Source organism: Saccharomyces eubayanus, chromosome XVI (assembly GCF_001298625.1).
Source record: "Saccharomyces eubayanus strain FM1318 chromosome XVI, whole genome shotgun sequence".
Classification (NCBI taxonomy): Eukaryota; Fungi; Ascomycota; class Saccharomycetes; order Saccharomycetales; family Saccharomycetaceae; genus Saccharomyces; species Saccharomyces eubayanus.
In genome coordinates, this window is record NC_030975.1 from 731,880 (window position 1) to 750,392 (window position 18,513).

At 39.4% G+C, this 18,513-nt stretch overlaps 6 protein-coding genes across 6 annotated transcripts; 5 read left to right on the plus strand and 1 right to left on the minus strand.

Moving 5' to 3' along the window:
* Positions 1 to 258: 258 nt before the first annotated feature.
* Positions 259 to 2,934, minus strand: MRD1 (RNA-binding ribosome biosynthesis protein MRD1; the record flags this gene model as incomplete). The annotated part of the gene is made up of 1 exon (XM_018368540.1): positions 259 to 2,934. The coding sequence occupies one exon, from the start codon at positions 2,932 to 2,934 to the stop codon at positions 259 to 261; it is 2,676 nt and encodes an 891-aa protein (XP_018219120.1).
* A 355-nt stretch (positions 2,935 to 3,289) lies between these two features.
* PIS1 (CDP-diacylglycerol--inositol 3-phosphatidyltransferase) lies at positions 3,290 to 3,952 on the plus strand (the record flags this gene model as incomplete). The annotated part of the gene is made up of 1 exon (XM_018368541.1): positions 3,290 to 3,952. The coding sequence occupies one exon, from the start codon at positions 3,290 to 3,292 to the stop codon at positions 3,950 to 3,952; it is 663 nt and encodes a 220-aa protein (XP_018219121.1).
* Positions 3,953 to 4,319: 367 nt separating this feature from the next.
* ALE2 (Ale2p) lies at positions 4,320 to 5,267 on the plus strand (the record flags this gene model as incomplete). The annotated part of the gene is made up of 1 exon (XM_018368542.1): positions 4,320 to 5,267. One exon carries the CDS (start codon positions 4,320 to 4,322, stop codon positions 5,265 to 5,267), a length of 948 nt encoding a protein of 315 aa, XP_018219122.1.
* Positions 5,268 to 5,828: 561 nt separating this feature from the next.
* Positions 5,829 to 9,272, plus strand: RGC1 (Rgc1p; the record flags this gene model as incomplete). The annotated part of the gene is made up of 1 exon (XM_018368543.1): positions 5,829 to 9,272. The coding sequence occupies one exon, from the start codon at positions 5,829 to 5,831 to the stop codon at positions 9,270 to 9,272; it is 3,444 nt and encodes a 1,147-aa protein (XP_018219123.1).
* A 324-nt stretch (positions 9,273 to 9,596) lies between these two features.
* Positions 9,597 to 10,427, plus strand: RRG8 (Rrg8p; the record flags this gene model as incomplete). The annotated part of the gene is made up of 1 exon (XM_018368544.1): positions 9,597 to 10,427. One exon carries the CDS (start codon positions 9,597 to 9,599, stop codon positions 10,425 to 10,427), a length of 831 nt encoding a protein of 276 aa, XP_018219124.1.
* Positions 10,428 to 10,965: 538 nt separating this feature from the next.
* On the plus strand, positions 10,966 to 18,453 carry HOB2 (Hob2p; the record flags this gene model as incomplete). The annotated part of the gene is made up of 1 exon (XM_018368545.1): positions 10,966 to 18,453. The coding sequence occupies one exon, from the start codon at positions 10,966 to 10,968 to the stop codon at positions 18,451 to 18,453; it is 7,488 nt and encodes a 2,495-aa protein (XP_018219125.1).
* Positions 18,454 to 18,513: the final 60 nt, after the last annotated feature.

Below are 18,513 nucleotides of genomic sequence, written 5' to 3' on the forward strand. Positions count from 1 at the left end.
CCTTGACAACAGGTTTTTTTATACATAATGTGATAATGAATGTTTTGATAAGAGTAGTTGAGTTTACTTATTTTTTTTTCTATGAATGTTAAAGACTACGTAAGGAGAACGCTGTATGGTACTCTGTTCTTTTTTTTAATGCATCTTTCTGAGTTTTCTAAAGAGTTTCATGCTGTTAAGGTATATAATATGATCTATATATAAAAATATGTTGTTGTAGAATATAATAAAATTCTATTGAGATTGTCTGGTTATGATCTAAAAGCCTTCATTGTCTTCATCATCAAGCTCTAACTTCTTTCTACCACCTTTGTTTCTTAAAGCTGCCATTTCATTAGTAGCGACTTGCTTTCTAACTTTCTTGGTCATTCTAGCAATTTCTTCTTCTGCATCCACTGCATCTTCTTCTGCATATTGCATGACCAATCTACGGCCTAACAAATGGACACCTTGTAATTGGTCCATAGCATTTTCTGCTTCCTTTGGTAATAAGAATTCCACAAATGCAAAACCTCTTGCAGACTTATCGAATTTCTTTGGAACTCTAACGGATTTCAATTGACCAAAAGAATTGAATAATTCGAAAACGTCCTTTCTCGTAGCTTCAAATGGTAAATTCTTAACGATAATTTTACCGCTTTTCTTCTTGGATTTAACATTCGTATTATTGTTATGAGATGCTTGTCTGTGAGATAATTTCAATTGGATTTTGTGCCCATCAATTACGGTGCCATCCATAGCAGATATGACAGCATTTGCTTGTTCTTTGGTCCTAAATTCCACAAAACCGAAACCCATGGACAAAGTTTTGCCTTGATGTTTTGGGTCAGGTTTTGTCTTTACCTGAGCAACAACAAATCCGGTAAATACTTTGAATCTGTCTGTAAGATCTTGATTGGTGGTAGTGAAATTTAAATTCTTGATAAAAATTGAGACGGTTGGACCATCGATAACATCTTCGTCATGGGTGGCTGATGTCTCCTCATTAGTATCTTTGTTTGTTTCCATTAGATCGTTCAACGAAGGCTTTATTTCGACTGGCGCTTCTTCTTCCTTTGCAGAAGCTTCATCAACTAAGTCATCCGACTCTGCGGGCTTAGTTAAACAGTCCTTAGGTCCCTTTTCCAGATATAAAATACCATCTTTGAATCTCTTGTATGATAATTTAGTGAACGCTGCCCTTGCGGATGTTGCATCTCTAAATTGGACTACAGCGATTGTACCAGCTGGTGGCATGAGCAATCTTTCTAGTTTACCAAATGGTACAAACATTTCGCCGAGCTCCTCTCTAGTTGTTCCGTAAGGGAAATTTTTCACGAGTATTACTCTATCATCTCTTTGGTTCGTCGATTTCAGCTGCGAGAACTTGGTCAATTCGAGACCTTTGGATTCAAAGTATTTCCTAACGTCACCAATCACATGGGCTTCAGCCAGCGCTTGCTTAACTGCTGAATTTGAATTCTCTGCATCAATCAACTGGGACTTTTCTAAACCTAATTTGGCAGCCACACTACCTAAAACGGCGTCTTGGTTCATGTACAATGAATTCCAAGAGAATGCCTGTTTAGATGCGGCAGCCTTTCTTTTAAGTTCCTTTTGCTTTTTCAACGGCATGTTCTTCAAATCAAATTCATCCAATCTATGACTCTTTTTTTCGTCACCAGGAAGAATGTGCAATAGTCTCCCCTGGAAAATTTGTTTATCTAATTCAACATATGCTTCCACTGCGTTCTTGGGGTCCTTGAATAGGACATATGCAAACCCCTTGGATTGGCCTGTTCTGGTATCCAAAGCGACATGAACTTCTTCTAATTCTCCAAAGGGCCCGAAAAGCTTCCTGAAATCATCTTCCCTGGAAGTGTACAGGATGTTACGTAAAAACAAACGACCAGTTTGATTAATTTTTTCAACAGCCCGTTCTTCGTCAGTTTTTTGTGGAACTACTGGTTCTGGTTGTGTCTCTTCTTCAGCGTCGCCGTTGTCATTTTGTTCAGCAGCGGCTGCGGCCAACTTATCTCTTGCTTCTCCCTCACTTTCTTTAATTCTGATACGACGTTGTTTGAACCAGTCAAAATCAGAGACCTGCTCATTTTGGGCGAGGCTTCTCCTTTTCTCGTTTTCCGCTTCATCGTTATTATCATCATCATCATCATCATTGCCCATGGTTGCGTTGGCGTTCTCCAAATTATCTAGACTTATCATCTTTTCTTCCTCTCCTTCATTGTCTTGACCTTCATCCTTGTTGTTGTTGAAAGCAGAATACTCGTCATCACTTTCATGCTCAATAACCAGTCTTGGTGCTTCGTCTTTATCATCTCCTTTCAAAGCCAAAGCATGTGCCAATAAAGAGTTCCCCTGTACATGGGAGTCATCTTCTGTTGGTTGTTGTGGTTGCCTTTTGTCTTCTATACTCTTGTCAATGCCTATCTTTTCCCACGATGTTACTTGTGAACTTGGCTTCATTGTTTCCATAAACTCTTGTAAATGCTTGTTCTTACGAATCTCTTCATCGATGTTGGTGTGCTTATTATCGTCTAGTTTCGCCTTCTTTTGGTTTTGTTCCTGAAGCAGTTTTTCCTCATTCTCTCTGAATCTCTTGTAAGCTTCCCTTCTCTTCTCCTTCATAGGCTGCGGAACTCCTGGGTCTGCAAAACTTTTGGCCATGGAAACCTCTATCTTAGAAGTATTAACAAAACTGCCATTGAAATAGTCGACGGCGTCAAAGGCGTCTTCCTCATTACGGTAACCGATAAAACCAAACCTTCTGCTTTCCCCATTTCTGTCCCTAAGAATCTTAACATCCGTTATGAGGTCTGGACCGCTGCCACTGACAGCTTGATGAGAGTGCTTCTGACGCAACCTCTTTGTAAAATGCTCTTTTAAATTATCGTCCGTCAAGTAGACAGGTAAACCCTTCACAATAATACGAGACATAGCAGTGTTGTGCTTCTAGCTGACTCCGGTGTATGTCAAAGTGTGTGTTGCCCTTCTCGAAATCGCCTGCTTGTGTTATATACAAAACAGCGATGAGATGAGATGAGATGAGCTTGTAATTTCCATAAAAATTTTTCATCCGCTGCAAAGCACACGTCGCTCCGTACGTAAATACCCAAAGTAGAAATACTTACCCAATGTGGAAACTCCCTCCTATTGTCCCTTTCGTCTCGAGGTTTTTTTTCACTTGTAGTATATAAGCAAAAAAGAAAGAAGTGAAGGAATAGTTGATGTGCTTATATCCAGTGCGCAGCCTGGAGGTCGTACAGACAAAAAGGGAGTGTGGCATTACAAGATGAGTTCGCATACTACACCAGAAAAGGTCACTACAGAGCATGTTCTGTGGTACATCCCCAACCAGATCGGCTATGTCCGCATTATCACTGCAGCCCTTGCTTTTTTCGTCATGAAGAACCACCCAATGATGTTTACATGGCTGTACACTACGTCGTGTATGCTGGACGCACTAGACGGCACTATGGCCAGAAAGTACAACCAGGTGTCCAGTCTGGGGGCCGTGTTGGACATGGTCACAGACAGATCAAGCACTGCTGGTCTGATGTGTTTCCTATGTGTGCAATACCCTCAATGGTGTGTTTTTTTCCAATTGATGTTGGGCTTGGACATCACCAGTCATTACATGCACATGTACGCCAGTTTAAGTGCTGGTAAGGCTTCCCACAAAAGCGTTGGCGAGGGCGAGTCCAAACTGCTACATCTATACTACACCAGAAGAGACGTATTGTTCACTGTTTGTTTCTTCAACGAACTATTCTACGCAGGGTTGTACATGCACATCTTCCCTCAATACGCCAACTTTGGGAAATGGACCTCTCTAATAAGTTTCCCCGGCTATGTTTTCAAGCAGATCGCAAATGTTGTGCAATTGAAAAGGGCCGCTTTGATTCTAGCCGACAACGATGCCAAGAATGCCAATGAGAAGAACAAGACTTACTGATCCGGGGAGCTTCTTCCCTTTTTTTTCTATTAATTACGCTATTCTTTTATTTGTGTGTAGTTTTATTTATGTGAACTGGAACATTCTTCGATTTTAACTTTACAGTCTGGTCTATTGTCTTGTGACATATTTGGTACGATGCTCAAATCAACGAAAATTTCAAGTTGTTGGTTGATCTATTTTCTCAACGCGATTTTTTTCCAATTTTTTTCGAGCTGCATCCGAGGGCATATTTAATATGAGCCAGAAAGAGAACGAGAAGTGAGTGTTTGTTGAACAGATCCATATAAGAGTTTTAATCTTGTAATTCTGATTTTTTTGGTCTGGGAAAGAGGTCGAACACGAAGATAAGCGCCTGCGAAAGAAAATGAATGTCCTATTGACGCTTCCTCAGCCGGAATTATTTAAGACGACGGTGATTCCGTGTTTGGTGAAACACAATCTGATCAAGTCGGAAGCAATTCTCTCCAACTTACATTCGATTTTTTACGTCGCTATATTTTACCATATCTGGTTCCTTTTCGGTAAGTGGATCCTATTCCCACCGCTGGTTAGATGGAAACTGAACTACGATCAAGTGCATGGCGAAAAGAAAGATGAGAAGGTTAGTCCTGAACGTCAAGCTCAACATTACAAGAAGAAAAGCACCTCTTTGATCAACCAAAGTTCCGTTCACTTGATATCTCTTCTACAAAGCATAGTGGTTTTATACTACTCATTGAAGTTCTTACTAGATCCAAAGGCGTCAGCCGAGCCCTATCAAACTTCACATTCTCGAGTATTTGCAGAAACCAGAGACACCCAAGTCATCTGTATTTTCGCCATTGGTTACTTCGTTTGGGACATTTACATCTCCACCATGTATTCCACCTTTCCCTTTGTTGTCCACGGAATCATCTCCACAGTGGTGTTCTGCATCGGATTGAAACCGTACATCCAGTACTATGCTCCTGTGTTCTTGATGTTCGAATTGTCGAACCCCTCCTTGAACTTCAGATGGTTCGGTATCAAATTCTTACCCCACAAAAGTAAATTCTGCTCCTTAATGCTGCTGCTGAACAATATGGCCCTCATGGTCATCTTCTTCGTGGCCAGAATCGCCTGGGGGTGGTACCAAATTGGGAAGCTATCCTACGACTTCTACCAGGTGCGCAACGAACCCGGATTTGCTGTCTTCGACACCATCGTCATCCTCGCAGGTAATTTTGTCCTGGACGTCTTAAACGTAATCTGGTTCTCTACCATGGTCTCTGTAGCTGCAAAGGTCTTTAAGAAGGGGAAAGCCGAAGACAAAGTCACTAAGACTGAGAAATGATTCATGCAGGCACGCCCCGACATGCGCATATACATATATATAACTATAACCCTTGTGTAGCCTATGCGAGCATTACGAACCTTAAAATAAAGGCAAAAAGCAACTGCAATATAGTACCTATAAGAATCTCTCCTCTTCTTCTCAGATCTCTCCGTCAATTGATCTATTCACGTTCTGCAAGAGTATGACATGAGGTTAGGCTGCCTTCTAGTGAAGAATGCTGAAACTCCATCACGAAATTTTGGGGTCGGATGCGGATAACGCCGTTCTGGCCGCGAATCGGTTTCTTTAATTGTTTCATACAAAGCGAAAAAGCTTGGTATTAAAGGAGGAGGGGTAGGCTGCCACATTTGGGGTTTTATTACTTGCAACTCATTGGGTGCACTCTTAAAGCTTTTATATCTTTTGGAGTGGGGTAGTAGACATTGCAACCAAAGCTGGTACAACTAAAGCTAAGGAAAAACGGTTATAAAGAGAACTTTTTTTCTTGTTTCGAGTTWGCTTTTATGGCTTAACGTGCAAGAAGGAGAAAACGCAAAAGAGAAGTAAGCTGTTTGTCAGATGTCCGACTATTTCACGTTCCCCAAGCAGGATAGCGGTGACGTGACGAAACAGTCGGGGACTCCGTGCTCTACTCGGAACTCTTCAAGGAATTTGGAGCTGCCGAAGAATTACCGATCCTTCGGGGGCAGTAACGATGAGCTGGCGTCTATGTACTCCGGGGATTCTCAGTATCTGATGGATATGATACCTGACTCCTTAACGCTTAGAAATGTGCCCACATTCGGAAGTCCGGCCAATCTCTCACCGTCCGATGGACCGGATGCCAAGGATGGCTCGGATGTAAAGCTCGATGACTATATACTTCCTAAGTCAGACCTCAGATCACCTTATCATGTCAACGTGCCTATCCCTAAGAAAGCGCCCAAGGGAGAGGGGAAGGTGAAGATCAAACCAAAGGCTAAGGATAAGGCTGAAACATCCGATCTGGAGGCGGAAAGCGCTTTTGAAGATTCCCCGGAATTTGTTAGGGAATTTCCGACCGATATTTTGGTCGATAGATTCCACAAGTGGAAGAAAATACTTAAAAGTTTGATCGCTTACTTCAGAGAAGCTGCCTATTCTCAAGAACAGATTGCAAGAATCAATTACCAATTAAAGAATTCTGTGAAATTCGCTTTCCTCACGGATTTGGAAGAAGGATCGAACAAGCTGGTCGATCCAACTGTCTCGAAGGTGCCTGCCAAGAAACCTCAGCCGGTCCCTTTGGCTCTCAAAAAAAATGACAACAAACTTCAGTTAGATGTGGAGGAGCCACAACCCGTTCAGCCAGAACTCCCAGAGCAAGTAACATCTGCCTCTTCTGGTTTCATGAAGTTTGGATCTGGATCCATTCAAGATATTCAGGTCATTTTGAAAAAATACCATTTATCTTTGGGTAATCAACAATACAAGATTTCAAAGGAGATAGTAGCGTCTCTTGTTCCCAAACTGGCAGGACTGCGTAAGGACTTGAGCGCTAAAATTAAAGAAATCAAAGAATTAAACGGCGATTTCAGGACTAATATAGGTGAACATGTCAAAATAACAAGTAGGCTTTTGAACAAGTATATTGCCTCGGTGAAATTTGTTGATAGAACATGTGACGCGGATAATAAACAAAAGGAAAAACTAAAACCAAAGCACGACCCATATCTTTTGAAACTGCAACTTGATTTACAATTGAAAAGACAATTGCTGGAAGAAAACTACCTTCAAGAAGCGTTTGTGAATCTGCAGACAGCTGCACTGCAATTGGAGAAAATAGTTTACTCGAAAATCCAATGTGCCTTACAGCGCTACTCTGCCTTAATTGATTCGGAAGCACGTTTAATGATCAAAAATGTGTGCCATGAATTGCAGCAAGGTATTTTATCCAGACCACCGGCGCTAGAGTGGGATAATTTCGTCGCTCATCATCCAACTTGCTTGATGAATCTAAAATCGAATGACCCGTTACCACAACCCAGAAAACTATCTGACATTGTTTATCCCAACATGAAATCGCCGTTGGCCAAATGTATCAGAGTGGGATATCTATTCAAGAGATCAGAATCATCGAAGGGTTTTACAAAGGGTTATTTTGTGTTGACTACAAACTACCTCCACGAATTTAAAAGCAGCGATTTCTTTCTAGAGAACAAGCCCCTTCGTTCAAAAAACAAGGCCACTGAATACTCTAGCAATAGCTCTGCCGATAAAAACGGCACTGCTAATGGTAATCAGCCATCCAGTAATGGGACGCAAGATTTGAAATTAACCAAAACTAGGAAGGGAATGACTTCGTCCAACCTATATCCAGTGTCCAGTTTATCTTTGAACGATTGTAGCTTCATTGAAAGTACTGACATGATCTTCACTTTAAGAGGATATGCCAATTATCACTTTTCGGAGGATCCATCACTTACAACAGATTCAAGTGCCGTTTCTAATGCAAGTACACTGTCTACAAAGAAAAATAAGCATCAACGGACGCCTTCTACTCTTTCAATTGTGTCCGTTCCAAAATTCTTGAAGGGCTCATCTAAGTCAAAAGAACAAAAAAAGGTTAAGGGAAACTCTTCGGAAACTAAGGACTCTAGCATTAATAACAAGACAAATAAAGACAAAAATGTTGAATGGACTTTCAAAATTTGTTTTGCTAGTTCTGAACCAACTCCTGAAGAATTAAAGACTTTTAAAAAATGGGTCCAAGATATGAAATCCCTTACAAGCTTTAACAATACTTTGGAGAGATCCAACTTTATTGAAGAAAAGGTGTTGAAAAGTAGAAGTTACAATAGTGGGAAGAACTCCCAAAGCTCCAAACTCACCACGGCTACTACAGCAGTAGAGAGCTTTGTTAACCTCTCTGAAAAGGCAACGCCATCTTCTTCTGTCTATATGCTAAACACTAAGAGGGCAAACCGTCCTCGGTATATTGATATCAATGGTGCAAATACGAATGCGGGTGCTATGAACTCTGTATATAGGTCAAAAGTCAATACTCCAGCCATTGATGATAACGGTAATCTAGCCATAGTAGGAGAAAGAAAAAACAGTGCTCCGCAAAATGCCATGAGTTCCGCATTCACAATGCCTTCCTCATCGCCTCATTCGCCTCGTTCTGGGACACATAACCTTTACCACCATTCAGCTGACAATTTGGCAGCTTCTCCTACCCAAAAGGTATCGCCTTTTGGAGAAGTACCTCAGGTAGCCGTTACCAGTCACGGAACGGAAGCGATCATTTCAGCAAGTGCGTATTCTGATGACAGTCATAAATCATCTCGTGCTTCCAGTGTTCCTTCGATTGTCAATCAGCGAAGGACATCTTTACCATCATTATTAAAAAATGTACCTGGTAGTTCACCCAGTTGTGTGCCACTGGACGGCAATGCAAACGGATATTTTGGAATACCACTGAACTGTAATTCAGAGTCAAGAAGAGGATCCGAACTCTCAGCTTTTGAAAACCAGTCGCCTTTGTATGAAGAAGGTAGAAGTCAAAATTTCAGCAACTCTCGTAGAAGCTCTGCCGGCTATATGCCCCAGCAGTATCCTCCAAAGGTGAAGCTGAATGATTCGGAATTAAATCACACCAACCCAGGTATGTCGCAATCAAATCCGGATTCAAACCACTCACCGAAATCTAAAGATATTAAACCACCTTACAACAGCCTGAAGAAGACATCTAGTGCCGGAAACGTTCCACTAGTGCGTACCGAATCTAATGAAAAACCTTTTTATTCAAATAAAAACAGAAGTAGTAATAGTGTATCTGTGTCTAAGAATGAGGCTACGAAGACGCATCCAATAAGAACGCACAGAAAGAACATCTCATTTGGTTCTTTGAACAGCGTAATGAACAACAAGAAGAATTCAAGCCAAGCTTCTGAAAAAAGTAGAAGAACTTCATCTACCGGTATTGAAGAAGCAGATGAAGAAGAGGACCATATCAAGCTGAATCAATCCTTATATTCTTAGGCAATCATCATGTAGCTATAAGTAAATAGTAGTATCCTACTTAATAAAAAATATACGCACGTTTTGAGAAAACGAAAAAGTTATTAATTTCATAGCGACATCCGGATAAAGGTGAGGTTTCTAGGCTTTTTATCTCATCCGCTTTACTACAACCGGGCCAGGATTGACGCTGCTTGTTCATTATCTACTTTTTCGTTTAAGTTATAGGGCGAATTTTTCACATGTCGGACGTTGGCAATGCGCATTAGTTATTTGATGACTATTGGAAATATCGAACATTCCTTTATCAGTAGCCTTTTCTGGTAACGTCTGGGATTCTGTTAAATGGGTTTGGCAGAATCACTGTACCAAAAGCTACTTATAAATGTCCCAAAGAAGGGCGTCAAAGTAGGCTGTAACCGACATATTAAGCATGTTTCTCCAATTGTTACGAACTTCGAAAAATGGTCTGATAAGCGGAAAAAGTTATACTTTAAAGATGAGAAGGAAATGATGGAAAAGAATAATTTGGGGAATTTTGATCTGGAAAATAATGTGTACGGCAGGCTCTTAGCGTCCCCAATGAGGGCAGAAAAGATCTCAAAACTTAAATCTTGTAGAGAGTTACTAATTCCATTAAAAGTAATACCAATGGTTGGAAATGATCAGCATGCTGAAAACAGCATGCTAAAACTGGCACCCATACTAGATTATTCCAAACCGTACAAAAGTTCATACATATTGAATTCAGCTTCTATTGTGCGGGACAATTTAGCAGCTGCAACATCTTGGTTCCCACTTTCAATATTACAAGGTTCCGCCTCGAGAAAACTTGTTGTGAATACGGCAACATTCCTATCAGAATACGACGTTCAACTGCGGGAACTTATAATATCAAGACTTTCAGAAATAAAAAGCGTTGGGCCTTCTTCAAAAGACAGTGTTCTACTTATATATAACGAAACAAGCACAATACCAATTGAAGTACAACGTGTTAAAGGTGCCGATGGATTGGAATTTACGCAGTCGATTTTCAACCTGGGATGTCTTCAAACGTTTGCATCAGAACCAATGATAAATAAAGACGTAATTAAGGAGGGTATTTACCTGGACGCCAACAATGACAAGGACCTCATCAAACACCTTTACAGGTTTGTATTGTTCTCGCTCGGGTAGATTAGTTGAGTATAACGGGGTGGATAAGAAGGAAGCAGGAGATTGGCCGAAGACTGCTTTGTTCCTATTTGATGGCATACAAACTGGCTGGAGATGATTGGCATCGTTTTATAATCCGAAGGTGAAAAATTTGGGCACCGCGGGCGGGATAATTCAAACCCTTAATCCCGCACATCTACGTAAAATATCTCTGTACAGTTTTGTAGTTCATCACTTTTCCATTCAAGTGCAAGGCTGTACGGTTGGAGAGGTACATTTTAAGGGTTGATAGATTTGCCAACTCATTCAAAAGTAGCAGCCTCGAGTCAAATTCAAAAGGCATACCCATGCGTCGTATTTGAAAAACACGATTAGCAACTTACTCGATATAATAGATTATTCTTTTGGAATCTAAATCCTTACCTTCTGCTGAGAAAAGTCTTTACCTGAAACGTAACGCATCCACTTCAATTTTGCTGGCCAACTTCCTCGATTAAGCTTGACGTCCATAATAACCACTGATTGCAGAAGCCCGCTTTTTGCCAGAAAACTTTTTGCCATGTTTATGATTCCGTGGTCCCAAATTTGGGATGTTTCTAAACTTGGTTTGATATTTATGCTTTTCATCATAACAGTTCAGAAGATTACAAGCTTGCTCATATCATGGATTTTAACACTACGAAATTCCGCAATACGAAAGATCTCATTTGGGTACTTTTTTGGTACTTCAATAAGGCGAGCGTTCATCCTAACAGATTTTGCTGAACTATCTATTGGCAAGGTAAATCTGCGGATAGGTTGGAGACCTGGATTTGTCTTCCATAATATTGATTTGAAATTACTTAAGAAGTTTTCCGGAGCTGCAGACCATTCGACAAGAGACTCTAAGACATATTTCGATCCTGAGAACCAAACGTTTACCTTTGTTATCAATAAAAGAATTCTATCAATATTGAAGCTAGTATTCCCATTCTCCATATTCCTCCATACTTTAACATTGACGATGCCAAATGGAAAGACATACAAACTAAACCTAGGCTCTATAACGATATCACACCCACGCGATGATACTATCAAAGTGGAGGCATTTTTACATGATTTTACTCATCCTGAAACAAAAGATACTTTAAACCATACTGGTTTTTTTGTCGTATGTAAAATTGCGAAAGAAGATGAAAAACATAGCAAAAGTTCAAAAGTTATACTGAGAAACTGGAAATCGAGCCTTAAAATAAACGACGTTTGTTGGCATCTTCCAGAAGAAAGAGGAAACACCCCAAACTTAAATGAATCGGATTCTCACAACACGAGCGAAGAAGCGGAAACACTCGCCTCATATCGCAAGATGCTGAAGCCTTTTCGTTATCCCTTAAAAACTTTGAATATCCTGGACCTTAAGGTAGAAAACGTCAAGTTCATGTATAAAGAAAAATTCACGATCCGCATATCAAGTGCTCAGGTTTACTTAGAATCGATTTCCATTTTAAACAACGTATCCGCTTTGGAGCTTTTACCTTTGAATAAATCTACATGGGGGGATTTTGAACTATCACTATCTGCAAATGCTGTTGTTATAGATATCGACGGCAATACTGCGATTAGAATTCCCTTTGGAAATATCGTGTTAACATCAGATATGTTATTGTCTTTTTTGGATAATGTGCCCTTGCAAAAAACAAAGCTGACGTCCATTTTTAACATAATAAATCCTTCGGTTTTCCTTACTGTACACCAAGTATTAGAAATTCTTCATTTGGTAGACAAATTTGATAATTCTAAGGCCTCATCAAGCACAAGCACAAACAGTATGTCATTAAATATTCTAGACTTTGATATTGATCGATTCCCCAGTTTCAACTTCGAATTGATCATGTCAAATTTCGTTTCGAGGCTACATATATCAAATGAGGAGAACGTGACATTTAATGTTTTCAGCATGCATGCTTTATTTAGCCGAAACAATATGTCCATGTCCGCATCGAGGGGAAAGCTGGTGTCGATACGTCCTGATTGGCCGTTTGCCAAGACAGTTCCGGATTCCAATCAACTATCTAACTATATCAAGATTGTAGGTACATCACTTTCTTATCTAAGAATTCCAACAGATGATAATGCTAGCCCAGTATCCATACCGGTCTGTGGTTTTGAAAGATTAGACACATTCTTGGATGAATTTTCTAATTCCAAACTAATTGTTCAGTCTACACTAAGACATTCGTACGTTAGCCTCGATAATGTCGAAGTTTTACACACTTTAAGCCGCGCCTTTGATACGATTTATTCTTTAATATCAAGCAGAGAAAAAAGAAATGAAACTCATGAAGTACAAGACTATAGAATGGAAAACATGGGTAAAGTAAAGAATAATTTTAAATGGGCATTGAAACTGAGGCTAAAAGACATTTCGTGCTCGTTGTTGATTGCTGGCTTTCTTCCACGGATCTTGGATCCTGTGGAGGCTGAAAACTTTAACTTGTCTGACGTAACAAGAGGCGCTAAAGTTGTGCTCACAGAATCCATATTGTTAGCTGACAACCAGGGAAAAAAATTCACTGTAGTAGATGCATCGATATACCGTGTTGCGGATGGTATGAGTTGTGAATCAGCTCCTGACGGCATTGTTCGATTCACGGACTTAGTACTGAGTTTAAACGACTTGAACGAAATTCATTTTTCACTTCCAAAGATAAAACTTAAGGTGGACGTAAATATTATTTGGCTTTTGTTCTACATTCAAAGCATATGGATGAAATTCCGTCCTAGTTCTAAATTGAGTAAGGCTTCGACGAGTGGATTAAAGCGGGTTGATATCTTGGATAGGCTAACAGTGGATATTGGGAAGATTATCATTGAACTAAGGCTTCCGCATAATTCAGAAGTGCTACTAATATTAGAAGACCTAAACTTTTCAAATCTCACTAAGAAACTCACGATCGCATCTTTATCTGCGTATGTGGTGTCTGTCTATGTTAAGCATACTAAAGTGTATGTTTCTTTAATTAATATTAATGACTTTGAGCTGAATGTTTTAAAACTTATTGAAACGAAATCCGTGGCCATATGCTCTTCTTCAATTCACTTCCACACCGAGTACCATTTTAGAATTTATATGATAACTGATAACATCGTTACATTGTATAAATCGTTCAAGCAAATCAAACTGGCATTCTCAACCTTGCATGAATTTAAGAGGTTGTATCCGCAACAGCAATTTCCTAAAAGTATATTAAGTTTGCACATTCGTTCTCAAGACTTTCTGATTGATATTGAAGAAGATCCTTTTGAGCAAGAATTGGGATTGATTTTAAAAGTTGGTGTTCTAGAGCAACGTGAAAGATTAAAAAAGTTGGAAGAGTTTAAGGAAAAACTATCGACATACGAAGATATGAATGTACGTTTAAGATCACTGTATGACACCTCACGAGGTCAAACTTTTTTTCCGGATTTCTATGCAAACGATAAAGAATATGAAGAAAAAGCTTACCTCATGCTGCTAGAAAACTTTTCGACATCATGGATCGCTAGATACAGGAAGGCGAAACTAACCTTCTATGGTATGCCCTATCGTGTTATCAGTCGTGAGGAGCTTGGCACAAAATATCAATTGTTTACTAGACAGAAAACTAGTACAGTTGCTAACTTGGTTGTGAGAGATCTGGATTTTAAATTAGGCGACCCTTCCTTTCCTTTAAATAACTACATGGACTTTCTTTACGAGTATGGGAAGAAAGTTCCAAAAACCTCGAAGTACACTTTGTTGATTATTCTTGGCCTCGAAATTAGAAGCAATTTATGGGAGTTGCGGCTAAGAGATTACCCCATCCCTGCTATATCTTTTCCGGATACATTTACAACTGGTGATGTTGTATTTGCTGAGAATATGCCAGCACCTTGTGCTCTTCATACTGTTTATGTCCCTTTTGTTAATGCAGCGGAGAAAAGCCCTTATAATGATGCGAATACCATATATGGTTCGCACATCATTCGTACTATTAACTCAGTCAAAACGTATTTCAATATCAGGTCAATGGTTACATCTTCTTCGTCTGCTAGGATAACGTGGGGGAAATCTCTGCAGCCCGGTTATGAGTCTTTAATGCTTTGGTTTGACTTCTTGACCAAACCTCTCATTGATCCATCTAAAAAGCTAGGATTTTGGGACAAATTCAGATACTTGGTACATGGTAAATGGATATATGAATTTTCAGATAGCAGTGAAATGCATTTAAACATAAAAGGTTCTCATGATCCTTATAAAATCACCGATGATGGTGCAGGTCTAGCTTTCTGCTGGTCTGGTGGTACTACGATTTATGTTCATAATTCCGCAGACCCTAAAGAATTTTTGAAGATTAAATCCCGAAGATTTCAATTGGCAGTGCCAGATTTTGCCAAGGTAAATAAGTTTGATAAAGTCTTCATGAAACTAGATGGAAAGGTAATTTGGACATTGGGCTTGCTTTTTGAGCAAGGTGATATATCAAGGGCAGGGGATGAAGAGAGATTTCTTCCGGATAAACCACACTATGAAATTCAGCTAATGAACCCAGATGGAGTAGCAGATTTGGATCATCATGATACTTATAAAGGATTCAGAACCTCCTTCATCCACATGTCATTTGGTGTGTACTCTTCAGAACATGGATCTATAAACAGCCTTTATCTTGCGCCGTACGCTTTGACTCACTTTCTAAAATGGTGGAACTTATTTCATACGTATACGTCTGGTCCTATTAGACAAGGACGTTTGTTCACTGATTTACTTCAAAACAAGACAAAATTTGGGCGCGCGTTATTTACAATAGCGTACCAGCTACATTTAAAGCGATTAATGGTCACACATATTTATCGACACATTACCACACAATATGATCTTGAAAAAGATAGCAAGATTACTTTTACTGGTTTAAAAGGAAGATTTGATTCTTTAAAGATCGACTTACATCAAAAACGAATTAAATTGACGCACACGGACCAGAAGTTAAATAAATCGAAACCTGTATGGAAGCTTAAAATGTCCAGGGGTGAGATTGATTGTGCTGAAGCAGATATTAGAATTTTATCCACGGTGTTTGATCAAAAAGCTGTAAAAGAAATCCTCACTACTGGTCTCGATGGTATACTCGAAGACGAGCCATCCCGCCCTATGTCCCCACGAGATGTGGAGTCTTTACGTGAATCAGACTGGTATGATTTTGAAGATTACATAGATTTAAATCAGGTATCTCTGGGCTCCTCACTTCCGCTCAAGTTAGAAGCAATACCTTTGTTGTACTCGCCTAGGATATCTTACTTCAGAAAAGTAAATGACGATGGTTATGTGCTAGCTTGTCCTTTCGGCACTGAAGAATCACACAATTGTTTGATTGGCAAAAATCATCCAGAATTAACGCAAGAAAAGTTAGCAACTGAAAGGAAACATGAAATAGAAGTGCAACTGAAAATCTTAATGACCACATTGGACACGATGGAATCTAAAGAAAAAGGAGGGTCGGTGAGTACAAAATCAGAACACCGTGCGAATGAAACAAAGGCGGAGATAGCCGAACTGAAGCACAGATTACACACAGTCAACACTATTTTAAGTGATTTAAAAATCGCAGAAGCTATTCCGGAAATAAAAGTCGGTGACGACGATGACAGCTCCAGTTCCAGCTCACTTACTGACATGGATGCTAATTTAGACAACGTTCGGGCCCCGACTAGGATATCATTATTGCGAACTAATACTGTTGAATCGTTTGTATCTATGAGAAAGGCCTCTACTATGCAAGTTGAGTCCACTTATGACAACAGGTTCATGGTTCATAATATTGAGTTGAAAATTGACAATAAAATAAGACATCATCTTTTGGAATATGCTTCCACTGCTTTTGAAAGAAAATCTATGAGGTTTTCTTTGACTTATAAGTCCGTAACTATATTAAAAGAGTTGCTAGGAAACGTCTTAACTGGTGTCAGAACATCTGTTGAAGACTACGGTTCCATGCTCGAGGATGATTTGGCTAGTAATTCGGAATTCATCGAACGTTTTGAAGAACTTATCAGGGACGTTCCAAGCGATGACTTTGATTATGTTGATAATTATCTTTTCAGATTAATCTCCCCTCAAGTGCAGATTAAATCTGACGTTGAAAGGAATGCGGCAGTTATTTTGGCTGCTAGGGATATAGAAATGGGCATTATCGATATAGTACAAGTGTATGGAAAATCTGGGAAAAGAATTCCGGTTGACGTTGATACTATTGTAGAAACCCGATATACAGCTATTTCAAAAGATATACAACTGTTCACGTTATTCAAGAAAGATTTGGAAGGTCCTGAAGGTCGGTTCTTCCATAAAAATGGATACGGGTTAGATAAAGAGTCCGATATATGGCCCCCCTGGATTCCCCTAGAAATGTGTTTTGACGGATCTCTATTAGATAAGCATGTTTTCCTGAAGCGAAGATCAATGTTCTTAACATATGTTGCTCCTAATCCCTTATTTTTTAGTGCAAATAACACGTCAGCTTTTTCCTGTGATTYGAGATTTCGTATCGCCTTTCCAGGACTGGTTCTAACATCTGATTGTCAACAGTACTGTGCAGTATATGCAATCGCAGAGGATTTGTTATCCTTCGGATCATCTTTGGACGAGAAGATTGAAAAGCTTTCTAGGGTTTTGTTTACTGACGAGGTTAGGAATAACCTGGAGAATCTTGATGTATCCGTTGTTACAACACTACAAGATAGAATTAAAGAGTTATATTATACACGGGCATATCTAAAGGTTCATGATCCAAACTTGTTTAGGAAATCAGGTCAGGAGTTAACCTTTGACATTCAAACTAGTACATTGAAATTGACACTCCTTATGACGGCAATCAAAAAAACGTATGATAAGATGGGGAGTGGGAAGAAAGCGAAACAGAAAAAATTGAGGTGGCAAGTTGGAACAGATGAATTGATTTGGGAGTTGTATGATGAAAGTAAGACCCCTTTTGTAACCATCGGACTTGGACCTTCTACCTTCATTCGTTCTGAGACATCTGACGGCGCCAATAGTAATAAAATCTCCATCTCCTCACTGCAATGTTTTAATCAACAGGAAAATCCTGTTTTCACTGAATTGCTGGCTCCATTTTTTGAAAACTCGTCCTATAATAAAGACGCCTCAATGGTAGAGATTTTTTGGATTATGGGTCCGTCAGTTGGAGGGATTTCCGATTTGCAAGAGCTGGTTGTTTCCTTACAGCCACTGATTTTCAAGATGGATCATAAAACATCTGTAAAACTAATGAATTATCTTTTTCCAAAGATAGAACAAACTCCCACAGAGGCCACTCCTCCAAATCTTGTGCCACGAAGTTCCACTAGTTCATTCTTTTTATCTTCCACAGGTTTGCGTCGCAGTTTTTCTAATGGCTCCTCATCCACGTATGATGCTAAAGATGTTGATTCCTGGGACTTGCGCAGTATACGAAGCAACAAAGGAGGCGAAAAAAAGTATAAAGGCGATCACAGGAAAATATCAGCGTCACTTTTTATGCAGCCTGATTACAACATTAATGAAATGGTTAAGAGATCTGGGACATTTTTCAATGTCAAATCTATTATAATTCGAAAAACTCTAATGTCCGTGTGTTATAAAGGCTCTCATAGTCTCTTATCCGATGTTAATAATTTAATCGTCAAAGTCCCTGATTTAAAGTACCATAACAAATTGTGGTCAAGAGAAGAGTTTTTCACGGCCTTGAAGAGAGACATTGTCAGGATTGTTTTACAGCACTTAGGGAATATTATTGGTAATAAGTTTTTACCTCACAAGAAAGAGAATAAGAAGAAAACTTCTATGGAAATACATAGGCTATTAAGTCCAAGTTCCGAAGGTCATGAAGTTTCACATACTGTTGAAGCCCAAGGGCACCCGAATTCATTTAATTACTCTACATCCTCATCAAATGTCAGGTCAATAAATTCAGATGAAGCATGTGATGAAATTGATGTAAATGATGAAATTCGGCCTTTTTACCCTGTTGTAAGTAGCATTTCAAACAAAAAATGAGAAAACACACTCAGCGTATCTACTGTAAATATTTATCAGTTATATAGTTCTTGTATTATA